The following is a 14472-nucleotide window of genomic DNA, read 5'->3' as shown; positions in this document are numbered from 1 at the left end:
CAAAAAAAACTATCTAAGAACTTAGAACATAATATTGGAAGTAATAGTGGTTCAAATGAAACTGAAATATAAAAGAGAAGCAGGTCTGAAACTGAGGATCTTGGGTGCAAGAAGACACATTTGAAAAAAAAACACCTAGAACTTCTTTAAACTTCTTAAACCACAGAAACTTGGAGGACATCTGGAATTTCTCTAAACCAAGAGCTACCTAGTAGTTCTATTCCCAACAAGGATTCACCCTATTTGGATCAAAAAACAACCTTTGAAAAGAAAAGGGAGAACATCTACAAGAAATGACTGTTCCAACAAGTCAGCAATGAAAGCTAGTTTCAGTGGTGGAAAAGCAGAAATAAAAGGGAGCATTGCCAAAAGGCAAGTGGCTTTGGATCCCACAGGGGAAATTAAATCAATACCAACAGGTTATTCAGCCACTTTAAGGGGAAAACAGACAAAACATGGAGACTGTGAGGCAGTATAGATGGGACGGAAAGGAAAGAAAAATTTTCTAAGTATGGCAGGAAGACCAACAATGCTTTGCTTTCATTTTCAGTATGGGAAATGATGAAGGACATGGAGGCAAGAGTTGAGAGCATAGGTCGAAAGAAGTGACAAGCAAGGAGAAAAAATGTCAAGTGGAGCAAGGAAAGTATTTCTGGAGTATGAAAGAAATTGATGAGCAGGTTCGTGACACTGCAGCTGTATTAATAAGAACGCTAAAAAATAAAATAAAACCCATCAGGAGCACAACCAGAGGACAGATTTGACAGCTGTCCCACCTCAAAATGCCTGCTAAGGCCTTCCGTGCTATTGGCAGAAACTGAGAACTACAGGAAGTAAATGAAAGAAGGAGAGGCTATGACGTGAATTTACCTGAGCTGACACCACTTCTTCCTTTTAAGATACCATATCTTCTAAACAAGACAGACAATAAATCTAGTTTACTTGTTCACTGAAGCTCAGAAGATTATTAGTTAAGGTTACAAAACCAGTAGAATTAATACGATAAGTGGGTAAGGAATAGACCAATATGAACATGCAAATAGTGTTAAAAAGGCAAGTATGGGCCTGGGTTGAGACTTCTGAGAAAGGTGCTCAAGAATCAGGACAGAAGTTATGAACATCAAGTAGTTCACAAAAACAATACTGTACTGGAATTTACAGAGAAAACTTTGTTTTTCAAGTGATCACAGAAAAGAGACTCTGTAAACGCCCATTCCACAGCTGCCAAGATGCTTAATATCAAGTACAGTCATACCATTTCTAACATGCTTTTTACTTCAAGGATTGAAGTAAACTTAGTTTCAGCTTCCTTAGCCTGTTTTTTTATTTTAAAGGAACAGAATGAGGTAGGGAAGAATAAAATGGAAAATGCATATCTTGGTTTTCCAAGATTCATGGGAAAGATGGCTGTTGCTAAACATTCAACTTCAGTCAGTAAAAAGGGTAGAGAGAAGCAGATTCATCTGAATAGATCTGCTTGCTGCTGCCAAATCTGGTAGGATTGATGAATTTAATATCAGAAGTAGCTTTACCTTTTCAGCTATTAGACTCAGCTGGCAATATCATTAGGGGTGGCAGAACAGCTAAAAAATGACCAAGCCCATCAATAAGAAATTATTTCTGTGCAAAGTATTAACTTAGGTCTAGCAAGCACTCAGATTGAGGCATATCCTAATTAGATAACTCAGGTGTCAGGCTACTTATCAAATATATCCTTTAACTGGGAGTTATAACTTTAATAACAAGCTGAAATCAGTTTGCTACAAACTGGAGGTTTACAGAATTGGTTTGAAAGCTCAAGATATATTAATCCAACATCCACAGAGTCTGCAGTCAAATGCTCCTCCTCACTACCACTCCCCACAAAAATACTGAAAAGCCTTCTTGAGGTAACTATGTGGCATACGTCAAACAGATGAGATGACAGATGACAAACTCAGTAAGGGGGAGTTCTGGAAAAAATCTCAGTGGGTTCAAGAACTTGCAGCTTTCCCTTAAAGCAACCGAGGCAGAGCTGAACACCCTGCTTCTGTGCCCCCATTACTGTTTCCATGAGAACAACCTTCCAAAATCCTTTTTGTCTCCACCAAAGCAGCCCTAAAAGTGACAAACCAACCAAACTCATTAATTATCTCGGCTTCAATGGCACACCATTGCCAAGGAAATCAGCAAGAGCAGCTGGAAGAGCTTTCCCACCAGCAGGCCCCAAGTTAGGAGCTTCCCCTCTAAATGGGAGCCACGGTCGCTTCAAGGTCAAAAGCTACAAAGGCATCTCTCTGCTTTGGCTTACCCATAACCAGGGCAAACAAAAACCAAGACAAAAGATGATGAGAAAAATCACTGTAGCAAAAAAACCAAACCAAACCTCAACAAAAACCCCACATGTATGCTGATTTGGTACAAGAGAGTATAAAGAGAAAAAAATAAAAGGTAACTAATTTTAGAAAATAATTTAGGACTCCTAACTGCAATTTTAGTATTCCTAAATATTTTATTGGAAGATAAGCTATGGATAATAATATTCGAATTATCCAAAGTTGTAATTAACAAAGCAGTATGCTGGAATCTATGTCACGCTGCTGGAAGCTCTCAAGTTGCACTGCATCCTACTCTTTAGGTCCCTACTCTTCCACAGAGTGCATACTGACATAATTCATTGCAAAACCCAGAACTGGACAATTGCAGAACCTTTCCCGTAAAAGGTGCTACAAAAAAAGGGGATCCTTTTTTCAGTACAGTACTGAAACAATAAATCAGCAGATTTTTCTTTTTAAAGGAAAATATTTTGCTTGAACAGCATTGTCTGAAATCGACTGCAGGCTTTTCTGGACAAGGAGTATGCACCAGTGGTTCTCAACCTACGCCTGCTCAACTACCACTGCAATTACAACAGTAAAGCACAACATCTGCCTTTCACTGCTGACATCACTGCCAAAGCAAGTCCTCTAGACATTGCTTGGACATTTTTAGACTGAAAATAAACAAGAGCCCTTCCTACATCTCTTCAGAAAAGCTGAGCTATAGGAGCCTGGCTGGGAAGAGAAGACTATCTAAGCTACAGATCAGTAGCCCTTGGTAAGAACAAGGTTGAAGATTAGATGCTATTGCCACACTGAGCACTACTTCCCATAATACAAGCAATAAATGGCAGACACATTTATCACAATCTGATTGTGTTCTATAAATGTAATCTGACGCAATGATTGTGGCACTACTCACTCTCTGCACAAGCATCCTCATCCTCCTCTTCGTCCACGTTAGCTTCCTCTGCATGCAGTCTTTCAAGGGCTCTGTAAGGAGGTGGCAATTTCATGGGAGGCGGAGCCCCATATTTTCTCTAATGGATTCAAAGACAAATAGTTACATGTTTTGTAACCTCCACGCACAAGAAGAAAATCCTATTGTCTACTGCACTGTGTGTACATACACAGCACTTAATTACAATGCTAAATTCTGCAGCATAGGCTTTTTATGTAAGAAATCAGAACAAGAAGTGACACTGAACATCAAAAAAATGAAAATACAATTGTACATGCACATTTACTTGTTGACAAAATACTCGTGTATCATCAGAAACATGGAAGTGTGAACATTTATTAAGGGTTAAAAATAAACATTAAATTATACCCCATTTCTCATTAGAGACTCAACAGCAAAATTGTCTGGTACCAATAAAAGTCAACCTTTTAAATACAAAATAGGAACACAGTCTTCTTAGTGCATCTATGAATATTTAAACATAACAGTTCACCTATATTTTTGCTTAAATTAAAAAAAAATTTTGAATTATAACTTACAATAAAATTCTATTACCTCACATAAATACAGGCAGCTCCTATAATGATGCATATAGCGGCGCATAGCAAGCGTAAAGAATAGGCTCCGAGTCTAATGAAGGTGCTTGTTCGTCCGAGCAACTGTTTTTATAGCTCCAAGTAACTGGATCGTGCCTTAGTTTGCTACATGATTTCATTTAATTACATTCAACTGTATCCCATGCAACCCCACTACTAATAGCAGGATGCACTTTAGACAGGGAACACCGAGTACGATACGCCATTAGAGCAACCAGAATGCCCGTAATTAATTTCTTCTATAGCTGGGAAATACGACTCAACACCCGAACATCAAACCCAGAATAAAATTTTTCACTGTGTACAATGAAAGCTGAACCTGCATATGGATTTCTAAAACCTTGAGCCTGAATTTGTGTAGAATAGTCTAACTAGCAAACTGCAATGCAAGCTACATAGAAAATTTTGTGAGATAAGATATACATCATCCCATCCATTTAAAAAACATTACAGGAAAGTGCTGCATTGAAGACAGCATAACAATAATAATTGAATTAATTCAATCCAATAGTATTAAGAGCATATAATAAGAGCACTTGGAAACACAACAGCTGTTTCCCCAAAGTATACAATACACCAAATGCGCCTCCCACTTTTTGCTTGACACCAACACAGATAGAACTCCGCAAAATCCAGAAGATCCAGGAAGCGTGAGAGGACTCATGTCCTACATTACTGAGCAGGTGAAGATGGAAAACCTGAAGCCTCACTTTCAGCTGCCTATGACAAATCAGTAGTATCACTATAATTTAGTAATAACTCATAGCCTAAATGTTGACCCTTTGGCTTTTTAAGATCTTAAACATTTGTTAGGAGGTCTGTGTGAAATTACACGAGACACCTAAGCTTATCCAGCAGTTTGCTATGGCTCAGAAGGACAAGCTTCTCTCATCCTTCCTGACCCACTGAAAAGCCAGATGAGGAAATTGTGCCAGAGTACTCCGTTACACCATGGTTTTGTATTAACACAGCTGTTTCCAGCACAGAGGCAAAAGCGCAGTTTACATTGCCAACCAGCAAAATAATGTTAATACCTGGTTTGTCCACAAGAAGCTCAATTGGTTTAAGTGGTTTTATATAAATTACCTCAAGTGATCATTTTTAAACAAACATCAATAAAGGAGGATAAACACCAACTAATCGGAGAAAACCTTCACTATTGAAAAGATAATTCATCACACCGGAACAGGCAGATTTTCCAGCTGGACGTGGCTGCTTTCAAATCAAACTCTTTTGTGACACTTTGAAGACTGGACTAGAAATATCACTGATTCCCCACAGGGACACGGACTAGTAATCCACTAATAGCAACTCTTTCCAACTCAGAGATGCCCCTACTGTAACACAGTATGACTGCTTTGTGAATCAATGTTCAAAGCTAAAAGGGAGCTACATATTTATGCACTGAAGCTCTTCTATATTCCACCCACCAGTTTACAGCACCAATAGACGAAAAAGGGTTGAAAAAGATTAGGCTCCCTCTTTAACCTCCAAACACTATAGAACGCAACACACTGGAGTCCTAGAGATTAAAGACAGCACATTGCAAGAGGATGAGTGCTTTTGAGATGAGAAATATAGATAACAAAACCAAGAAAAGGGGATTGTAACTGCTTCATTATAAGTATTATCCACTGGCATGAAAGCATGACTTCAACACCTTTCTTGATTTTTTTTTTAATAACTGAGCCTCATAGCTTCTGTATCTGACAGGATCTGAAAGGAGCCTTACAAAAACTTTTGGAGGCACAACGGCCTTCTCATTATCCACCACACACCAGACTACTGAGTAGGATCAAATGAAAAGTTCATCGTATTTGTAGTTGGCATGTTAAACCGCACCAGGCAAAAGTTACTGTCTGCACTAATTCTGTCTCTACTCCTCCAGTTCTGATACCCTCGAAGTACCTGACCTACACTCAGCAATCAGCACAGTTCCCACAGGAAAATACCTAGGCCATTAGAGCAATCTGGCTGGGAATGAGAAATTAAATTTTTCCCTTATTGCAGCGATTAAAACAAATCCACTGGTTTAGACCAAACAGATTTTTTCTCTTTTAAATCCATTGTGAAGTTGCTTGAAAGTTACTGTGCAGTAATTGCTTCACAATTAGCTGGCCAGCTACAGATCACTTGGTCATTTCCTCGTTTTACCCAGCAATGGGAAACATAGGAGACTTGGCGGATTTAATTATCCCATAACATGATTTTACTGAATTTGAGCCAGCCTTACATTAAGGATATCATTTGTGTACATGTTGTTATTTCTCTGTTTCTACTGAACAAAGAGAATCAATTTGCCTCCATGTGGAGCAAAGCAGGTACTTCCAGAAAGATGCCAGTGAAGAGCTGCAATAAGTACAGGGTTTCAGCACCCAGGGGAGACCCACAGAACATCTGTCAGAAACCTGCTTTGTATCTGGCAGAAATTTGGCAAAAATTACTTGAATCAAAGATATTTCAACAAAACACTTCAAATTTCATTTCAGACTTCAGGGGGGGCTTATCATAGAGTTATAATGCATGCTATTATACCATTTGATTTAGTAAAACTTGGGTATAGCACTGAATGGAATAAATACCTTTTCACTCTTATTTTCTTTGTCTGCATCCTGATCTTTGCTGACTTTGATTCCCTTAGGCTGCACGACAGAAACTACCTGAAGAACAATGCATATGTTACAGACATTAGAAAAAGCATTATAGCCACAAAGCAAACATCCAGAAGTTAGGTAATGACAACAATAAAGCTACCCAGTACACTCTTCATCTTGCCCCATGTAGAAGTGCATTGCAGTGCAGTCGTTAAATTACATTCTATTACTGAATTTACAAACATTCTTTACTTTTTTTAGTGCTCACTGTTTGATATCTAGCCCCATCTCTTCATTCAATTAAACATTACTCTGAACTCAACAATGTGGATGTACATCCTTGATACAGAGCTCAGTATGGGCTCCTGAAGTGTCAGTTCTTAATTATTCAGATAGAGACCAGCGTCCATGCACACAGACACCTTATAAAAGAGAGCATGTTTAGCCTCCACATAATATTCCTCCTTGCTGTTCTTTATTCTTTCAAAATGTAATATATTCCTAACTCCTCTGGCAGCACCTTATTTTGGTGAATGGGAGTTGGGACTGCACAGCACTGCTGAAAGTCTGTGAATGTCCAGTTTCCTACAGCCTACAGTTCAAAGCAAAGAAACTAAAATTTCAAGTTATCCATCTTTCCCTTGATCTCTCTAGATTGACTAGGAAAGTAAGGGTTAGAGATGCAGCTGAACACTTAAATGTTCTGACAGTTTTTTTGGATCTTTTCTGTGAAAAAGCTGATACAGAAAGGGAGCCAACTCAGTTACCATCACTGTGATTTTTGTCATCACTGCTTGAGCACCTTCCCAGCATAGCTGGTGAAAGTCTTAATAGATTTTGAAAGACTCCCTGGAGCACTGGAAAAATAATGGACATGGTTGTGCCAGATTTGTCTACAGTTGTCAAAAAGGTCTCCTCAGGTCTACTAAACCACCAAAATTGTCAATTAAATTGTCAGATTATACTGAAAGAACATAGAAGTCTTGGGGTTTTGTGTGTACTTCAAGGCAGGCAGAATTGTACGCTTTTTCTTACTAAGGCATTAAAAGGTTTCTTGCCTTGGCCTTGCAGATGAGGAGGCATCTAAATCTCTTGAAATGTGACTTGCTCCCAAATAACTACTTCAGGTCCCTTTTTTACACAGGGTTGCTAGTGTGAATCTGGATAATTTTAGTTACACTTTTGTTCATTTGGGTAACAGTGTATTTTTAGATTATGAAATATGAACAAATTAAAATATACAGGGCCAGACTCAACTACACAGGTGGGAGAACTGAATTAACACCTAGTCAACAGATTTATGCCTATTTGATTTACATCAGAGAAACATGGTTTCCAATCAGGCCAGACAAGTAATCAATCAATCATGTGGTCTATATGCAGAAACTCTGATAGAAAGGATGGACACAAAAATTGATGGAACTTGCTGAAAGAAATTTAGCCAAGTTTAAAATAAGACGAGTGTTACACATTTATTAAGTTTTGGAATAAAAATAGGAATAAACTTACTTTTGGTATGTTAGACAAACCCTGAACTACAAACACAACAGGATTTCCCGCATTCTTGATAGCTTCTACTGCTTCCTCGTGTGTGGCGTTTTGTAGGTCTATCCCAGAAACCTAACAAATGATGTTTATTTTTATTAGGTAGCTTGTTTTTAGCACAGTTATTACAAGGGATCACACACATTCACAGAAGATTTAGCGTATGTGAGGAAGGTACCAAAAGCAGTCAAGAGAAATTATTTTTAGTATATTTCCATGATGGTTTAAGGAAAAGTATATTACTTTGTATTCGTAATTAAAAGGTGGCCCTATGCTTCCCAAAGCAATCCTAGATAAAAACATAAGGAATAAGATTGTCAGAGAACGCTAAACATAATGGCAGGTATAATAACAACTCTTTCAGATTTTACCTGCTTGTGAACTAAACCTGATTTGAAACAATTTTTCAAAACTTCACACACAACCCTAAAGCACATACAAGAATGGCACTATCAGCTTGGGAACCCAGGTTCAGTAGTATTCATTTGGAGAAAAATGAGTAAAAAAAATCAACACAGAGCCAGAGATGAAAGCCAGGTATGGCTTTCTCCCCTATGGCACCTGGCAGAATCATTGATTTCCCCCAAATAGTAGCTAATCAGTTAGTCAGTCCCCCCAAATCAGTAGTATAGTTTAAACTATAAATTAACACACACAAAATAACAGACCAAATCTCAGTATGAGGAGTCTGTTCTTCTATATATTATAACTTATGCTTATAAAGGTATGCTATAACTTATTACTCTTTTATATGGGAAGAAGGCACTCTCATTTTTTTCATTTCCCCATCAGATACCAGGACCTATCTTTTCTTAAGTATAGAGGAGAATGTTAAAAGAGCTCCATAGTCAGACCTTAAAAAAACAAAAGAGGACATCAGGGGTTTCTTTTGGTTTTCAAAACACAGTGTCGTCAATACTTCATAAAGTGGTGGCAGTATTTTGTCCCTCTCTCCTCCCAAAGCTGCTTGAGTCAATCTTTATTTCTTAGAATGAAAAGGTTTATCTGCATTTATCTGCATTTACCTCAAGTATTTTATCTCCAGTTTTTAAAGCCCTTGTTCTTCCTGCTGGGCTGTCTTCCAAAACTTGTTTGATAAAGATCCCTTTAAGTTCTTCTCCATTCTTCAGGCGCTTTATGACAGTTTGTCCACCAACAATACTGATTCCAAGAGACACGTGAGGGTCTCTAAAGATCTCAACACTGAAAAAATACATGTGGTAGTTTAAGAGCTTGAAACAGGTTTTTAAACTATAACTGCAAAGACTTAAAGAAATGTAAGCTTCTGGTCTTTCAGGAAGATTTAACAGAGTAAAGGGATGAGAGCATTCTTAGGCTTCTGACTTTACCAGAGGTGGCTTTTTACCCTCAGTAGACCTCACCCGAAAAAAAGAACAAAATTCTGCTGCCAACCCATACCCACTGCTTTTCCAAATATGTTTTTAGTTCAGAGAAAGTCAGGCTAAAATGGGCAGGTCTTCAAGTAAACACTCATCCTCTTCCAGTTTGACCAAATTGTCTGGAAATGGCAAATACTACAAGTGGTATGCTAGACAAATAATAAAACAGCGTTTCATACACCTTTCTGAACACTGACTTCAGTGTATCAGATGCATATTAATCAGCTTAAGCAGAAATTTTCTGATCATATTTTACTTAGGACCATAAAAACAATTCACCTAAAAATGTTAACAATACAACAAGGATGTGGCTAAAACTTGGCTTGGCCATTTGGAATTCTGCCATTAAGTTTAGCAGAAAACCCGTGGAAAAGGAGACAGCAGCACTATGTGCATTGTTCACACCTAATAGTTATTAAATGAGCAAGAACTTGTAGGTCATCCACAACGTAAACCCGCCAAGCTTTCCCAAGTCAGCTGTATAAATAGAAGGCATAATTTTGTTGAACATCTGTTAAAAATTCACTGTATCTAAGAAAGCCCAAGGTACATAAGTACCTTAAAGTTATTGGCAGAGGAGGGGAGAAAAAAACCCACAAGAACTAATCGGGCTTACAGAAAAAAAGACATAAGGTAAATGGGAAGAAATAATGTAATCATATGAACATACGTCCGTGGTGGTCCCCAGTGGCTGAAGTTTGGAGTTTCTTCTCCTTCTCCTTCTTCTCTCTCAGGTAATTCACTAATTGGGGGCAGACAGAGGGGAGGAATAAAAAATAAAAAAAGGCATCACCCATGCCAGGTCGCAATTCCTTGCATATTTTGTATCTGGCAGTAAGACAGCAACGCCTTCTCACACTGTCCAGTTTAAACCAAATGTGCAGAGTCAACAGACTAGACAGGAATTTTTGTATTTAGGTTTAAATGTACTTAAGGAATGCTCCAGAAATAAACATGATGGGCAGACCAAATTTATAAGCTGCTCTGTGATATACAAATCTGCACTGCATTTACTCATTCAAAATAACTATTTAAGCAATTAACATTTACTTTCTGATAAATGTGCTGTGATTCTTATAGAGGGATATAAACATGATAAAACCAGTCTAGCTGACCAGAAAGCAGATCATGATGCAACTGGGAGAACAGATCCGGTGTGTTCCATTAAACACCCCAGAACAGGGTGTTAATTAAACTTTTACACTCTATGTGACTCACCTATTCACAAAATAGGAACGGAAGTATGGAATTGCATGCCCCCACAGAAAGGTTGAAACAATACATCCTTGCACACATTTTCTGTAGATCCTGCGAGCTGTAAATGCTACTCTTAAGCTGGAAAAAGGAAGTAGGATGTGCTGCAGAAATAAACCCCTCACCTTATTGTTGAGCTGCTTTCCCTCTGAGGGAAGATTACAGATGAATTAGGGAAGTACTGAGGATTTGAATCAACAGGCCCCAAAAGCAGATCCACTACCCACTGGAAATACCTACAACCAGTGCCAGCTCAAGGTTTCTCAGCACCACTGGCAAGACTAAAATTTCCTGTACAGGCCTGAGACCCATGGCTGAACTGCTCTTCCCAAAAGGAAGAACAAAGGAAAGGGAAAACCGAGAGGACAGAGCTATGATAAGGAGCTAAAGAGAGAGCTCCTTAAGCAATAATGACCAATGCTGCTGGTAAAGGCTATGTCCTTCTCCTCCAGGCCACAACCATACTACCCTCACTGTGGAGTAAGTGAAGTAGGTGGCAGAGCCATTCGCAGTTTTCTGTCCCAGTGCTCAGGGGAGGAAACATGGGAAGTAAAGATTCAATAAGGTTGTAAGGCAAAATTCAGCTCCTTGGGCAAAAGTCATAGAACTGGCCATCTATGTACATCTTACTGTTTCACACAGCTTTTAATGATTCGTCAGCTAAGTAAAGCAAGAAGACAGTTAAGATCATTAACTGAAAATCTTCCAAAACCTGAAATATTTCTCCATACCTGTACAATGCTGTTCCAGGCTGAGCTAAGGTGGTTACTCTTCCAGATTCTGGGTTCTTGGAAAAAACATAATCCTCCCCTTTTAATTCTTCCTTTTCAATAGCTTCCAGATCAACAGCAAGTTCAGGTCCTTTACAGTCAATCTGAAGCTTTGTACCTGAAGAAGAAAAGGTGTAGACGTGAACTTTTTCTTCCTCTGTCCTTGCATCTACCAGTTATCACCCTTGGAAATAAACCCCTTAGCTCACCATGTTCCAAATGTGGATGTTGTGTGATGATCAAGAGGCTGAGAGATACAGAACATTCATTTTTGAAGGAAATTTAAACCACACTAAACACTTTTTTATAGCACCTTGCTTCTGATGTACACACAGTGAAGTAATAACAGGAAATGCCAAATCTTTACGGAACTTAAACATGCTTAGGTACAACTTGACAGACACTCCTCACAAAAACACATGAGTAGTAATAGTGAATCCATCCTTTATGCAGGGAGAGTGGTGCAAAGCCCTGCTCCAGTCACAGAACCCCACCACACTAGGGAATACTGATGTCATTTTGGTGACATAAGTATCAACATTAATGGAACCACCAGAGCTCCTTGCAAGAGTCATCAGCCTGCTGCTGTAGCTTACACAGTGTCTGCTGTACAAGATGCAGGTGACAAAAAAAGGAAACAACCCAATCTCCTTTCTCCCAAGCAGCGAGTGCTGACTCAGGCAGGTTGATAAATTTATTTCCCTGATGACCTACCAAATTCTAACCATCCATCTCCAGCCATTTGACAAGCAGAAACTTTGCTTCTGAGCACAGATTAAAAAACCAAGATATGGGGCAATTATCTACAGTAGAGTTCAGTTGCAAATTTTGGTTGTGGTAAAGTTATCTCCACAGTCTGTCGCTTTTTTTTTTTTTATTTAAATCCATAAAATCAGCAATCAAAAGTGACTGAGACAAATTCCTGACAGAAATTACAGGCATGAGCTATTGTACTTATGCACGGAGTCCTACTGTGGACATAGCTACACAGAAGAAAGTATTTCTCCCCAGGCAGGACAAAGCTACAGCCACTACTTTCAATATCACTTGTGACAACTGTAGGTGAAGATTTGGAGGAGGAAGCAAGATCATGAAGCTGAAACCTATTTAAAGCCAGACTGACATGAGCCTCCAGAAGTCTTTATTTGAATACTTTATCACTCGAAAGAATTTGTGTTTTGGTATAAAAATTAAATTCGTAAATATGAAATTGTAAGATAAAGAAAAAACTTCTTACAAACCTAAATCCATCTTGTTTTTTGCTCCTGACCGGGTAGTTTCAGTATCAAATATGTCTTTTTGGTGGCCACTATGTGCTGTGGTTCCAGAAAATAGTGAACTTATACTAGCATTTTCTTCACACTTCACAGAGGAGAAAAAAGTAATTAAAGTTAGAAAGCAATGGTATCAACCTACACAGGAGTATTTGACATGAACATTGATTTTTACAGCAATTTTCACATTTTCTCAACTACATTCATATTTATTCAGATAACTATGAAATAATAACCGCTCATTTATGCACTGTATTAAGAAGAGGCATGAAAAATGTTATGTGCAATTGCAATACAAAGCAACTGTATCTTTCTACTTGCCTGTAATCCCAACAAGAAGTTCTCTACTTTTGCTCATTTGTTGTTTTTAAGTAACAAATGTATAAATTTAATATTGTGCACTCTGGTATAAAACTGTTACTAGAAGCTGCATTTTATGTACATAGTGCATAAGGGGACAAGCCAAACAAAACCTGAAGTTCTCTGTGGCTGTCATATTAAATCTTTTTCCACCTCATTTTTTTCACATAAAAGCATACATCTCGGAAGCTGGTGCATGGAAGGCTGATATTATCATTTTTTTGTTTGGCAAGTGAATGAACAAAGACTTAGGAAAAAAAAATTCTCTGAATACTTGAGGAGGACATCTAAGTAAGAGTTTCACAATTTACCTGAAGCTCTGTCTCCTTCATCCACCAGTATGCTTGTTACAATTGCTCCTGCCATATCATTTTTCGCTTAACTGCACTATCACCTGGCTTAAGAAACTGATTTGGATTAAAAATAATGAGGAAAAGAGGCAGCTCCTTTCACTGACATTGCTGCTGAAGCCCCTGGACTATTAAAACCACAAAGTGACACTCTGCTATTACTGATATGCACCATATTAATACAGCTTGCAAAAAAGAACTGAGCCCACAAGTCAGAGATGGGAAAGAAGATGCAAGTACAGGATGCCTGTAAATACACCAACCACAGCACGTATCTCATTCAAGTGGTTAAATATACAGACACTAAGTAACCAAAAGAACCTTCCAAAATGTACAAAAGGATAGACTGGTGTCTGTTAGAGGTACCCAGATCTCATCTAGTAATTAAAACACTAGAAAGACTCCTTACAGAGGTTAGATCTGGAACTCGCCTTGAGGTATGGGTCCCATGGTCAGGGTACAGCACTGAGACCAATACAGCATTCCTTACCATTTGATCTTTATTGAATGGATATTCCAGGGACTGTTTTGGACTTAAGTTAGCACTGGATCTTAAGTCTTGTTTTTCAGTAGTCTCAAGTTGCTTTGCCCATCGTTCTGTATCAAGGTTCCTCTCTGAACTTGCCTTCTGTCCACATGATGCGTTACATTTCAGGAAGTCTGAATCTTCTTCATACTCATCATCCACCAACATTTCCCGTTCTTCATCCATTTCTTCTGTTCTGGGTTTCAGAAACTCATGCATCTCCCAAGACTCCTTCTCATACTCATTGTCATTTTGAGAAAGCTGAAATGACCTTCCCAAGTCCAAACTTGGTTCATCAACAAGTTCTTCTTTAAAAGGTGTTTCATCTCTGAAACCCTGCATAAAACATTGCAGGAATATAGATTTTACATTACGTTTCTTGTTAACTCTTTTAAAACTATGTTTTATGTTAGGCCCATATTAAAAGTACATCTTGATTTTTAAAGTGAAAGTCTTCTACCTTTTGCATTTTCTGAAAGAAAATACACTCTCTGACTTACTATTTTAACACCAAAAGTAGACATTGCAATTTTTCTTTTTAAATA

At 38.3% G+C, this 14472-nt stretch overlaps 1 protein-coding gene across 11 annotated transcripts in view; it reads right to left on the bottom strand.

Annotated features, from left to right (window-relative positions):
• Positions 1–14472, bottom strand: part of PATJ (PATJ crumbs cell polarity complex component) — a 156869-nt gene that overhangs the window by 84368 nt on the left and 58029 nt on the right. For 10 of the 11 annotated variants that reach the window (XM_041127550.1, XM_041127551.1, XM_041127546.1 and 7 more), the window contains 8 exons: positions 13892–14263; positions 12659–12779; positions 11379–11535; positions 10064–10135; positions 9019–9196; positions 7958–8068; positions 6437–6514; positions 3220–3337 (listed from right to left, as the gene is read on the bottom strand). In XM_041127550.1, the coding sequence (XP_040983484.1) occupies positions 3220–3337; positions 6437–6514; positions 7958–8068; positions 9019–9196; positions 10064–10135; positions 11379–11535; positions 12659–12779; positions 13892–14263 (1207 nt within the window). The remainder of the gene's footprint in view (positions 1–3219; positions 3338–6436; positions 6515–7957; positions 8069–9018; positions 9197–10063; positions 10136–11378; positions 11536–12658; positions 12780–13891; positions 14264–14472) is intronic. The other variant, XM_041127549.1, reaches the window with a different exon arrangement.

This window comes from Aquila chrysaetos, chromosome 12 (genome assembly GCF_900496995.4).
Source record: "Aquila chrysaetos chrysaetos chromosome 12, bAquChr1.4, whole genome shotgun sequence".
NCBI lineage: Eukaryota > Metazoa > Chordata > Aves > Accipitriformes > Accipitridae > Aquila > Aquila chrysaetos.
The sequence above is the reverse complement of the archived record's forward strand: the minus strand, read 5'-3'. Positions and strand labels throughout refer to the sequence as shown.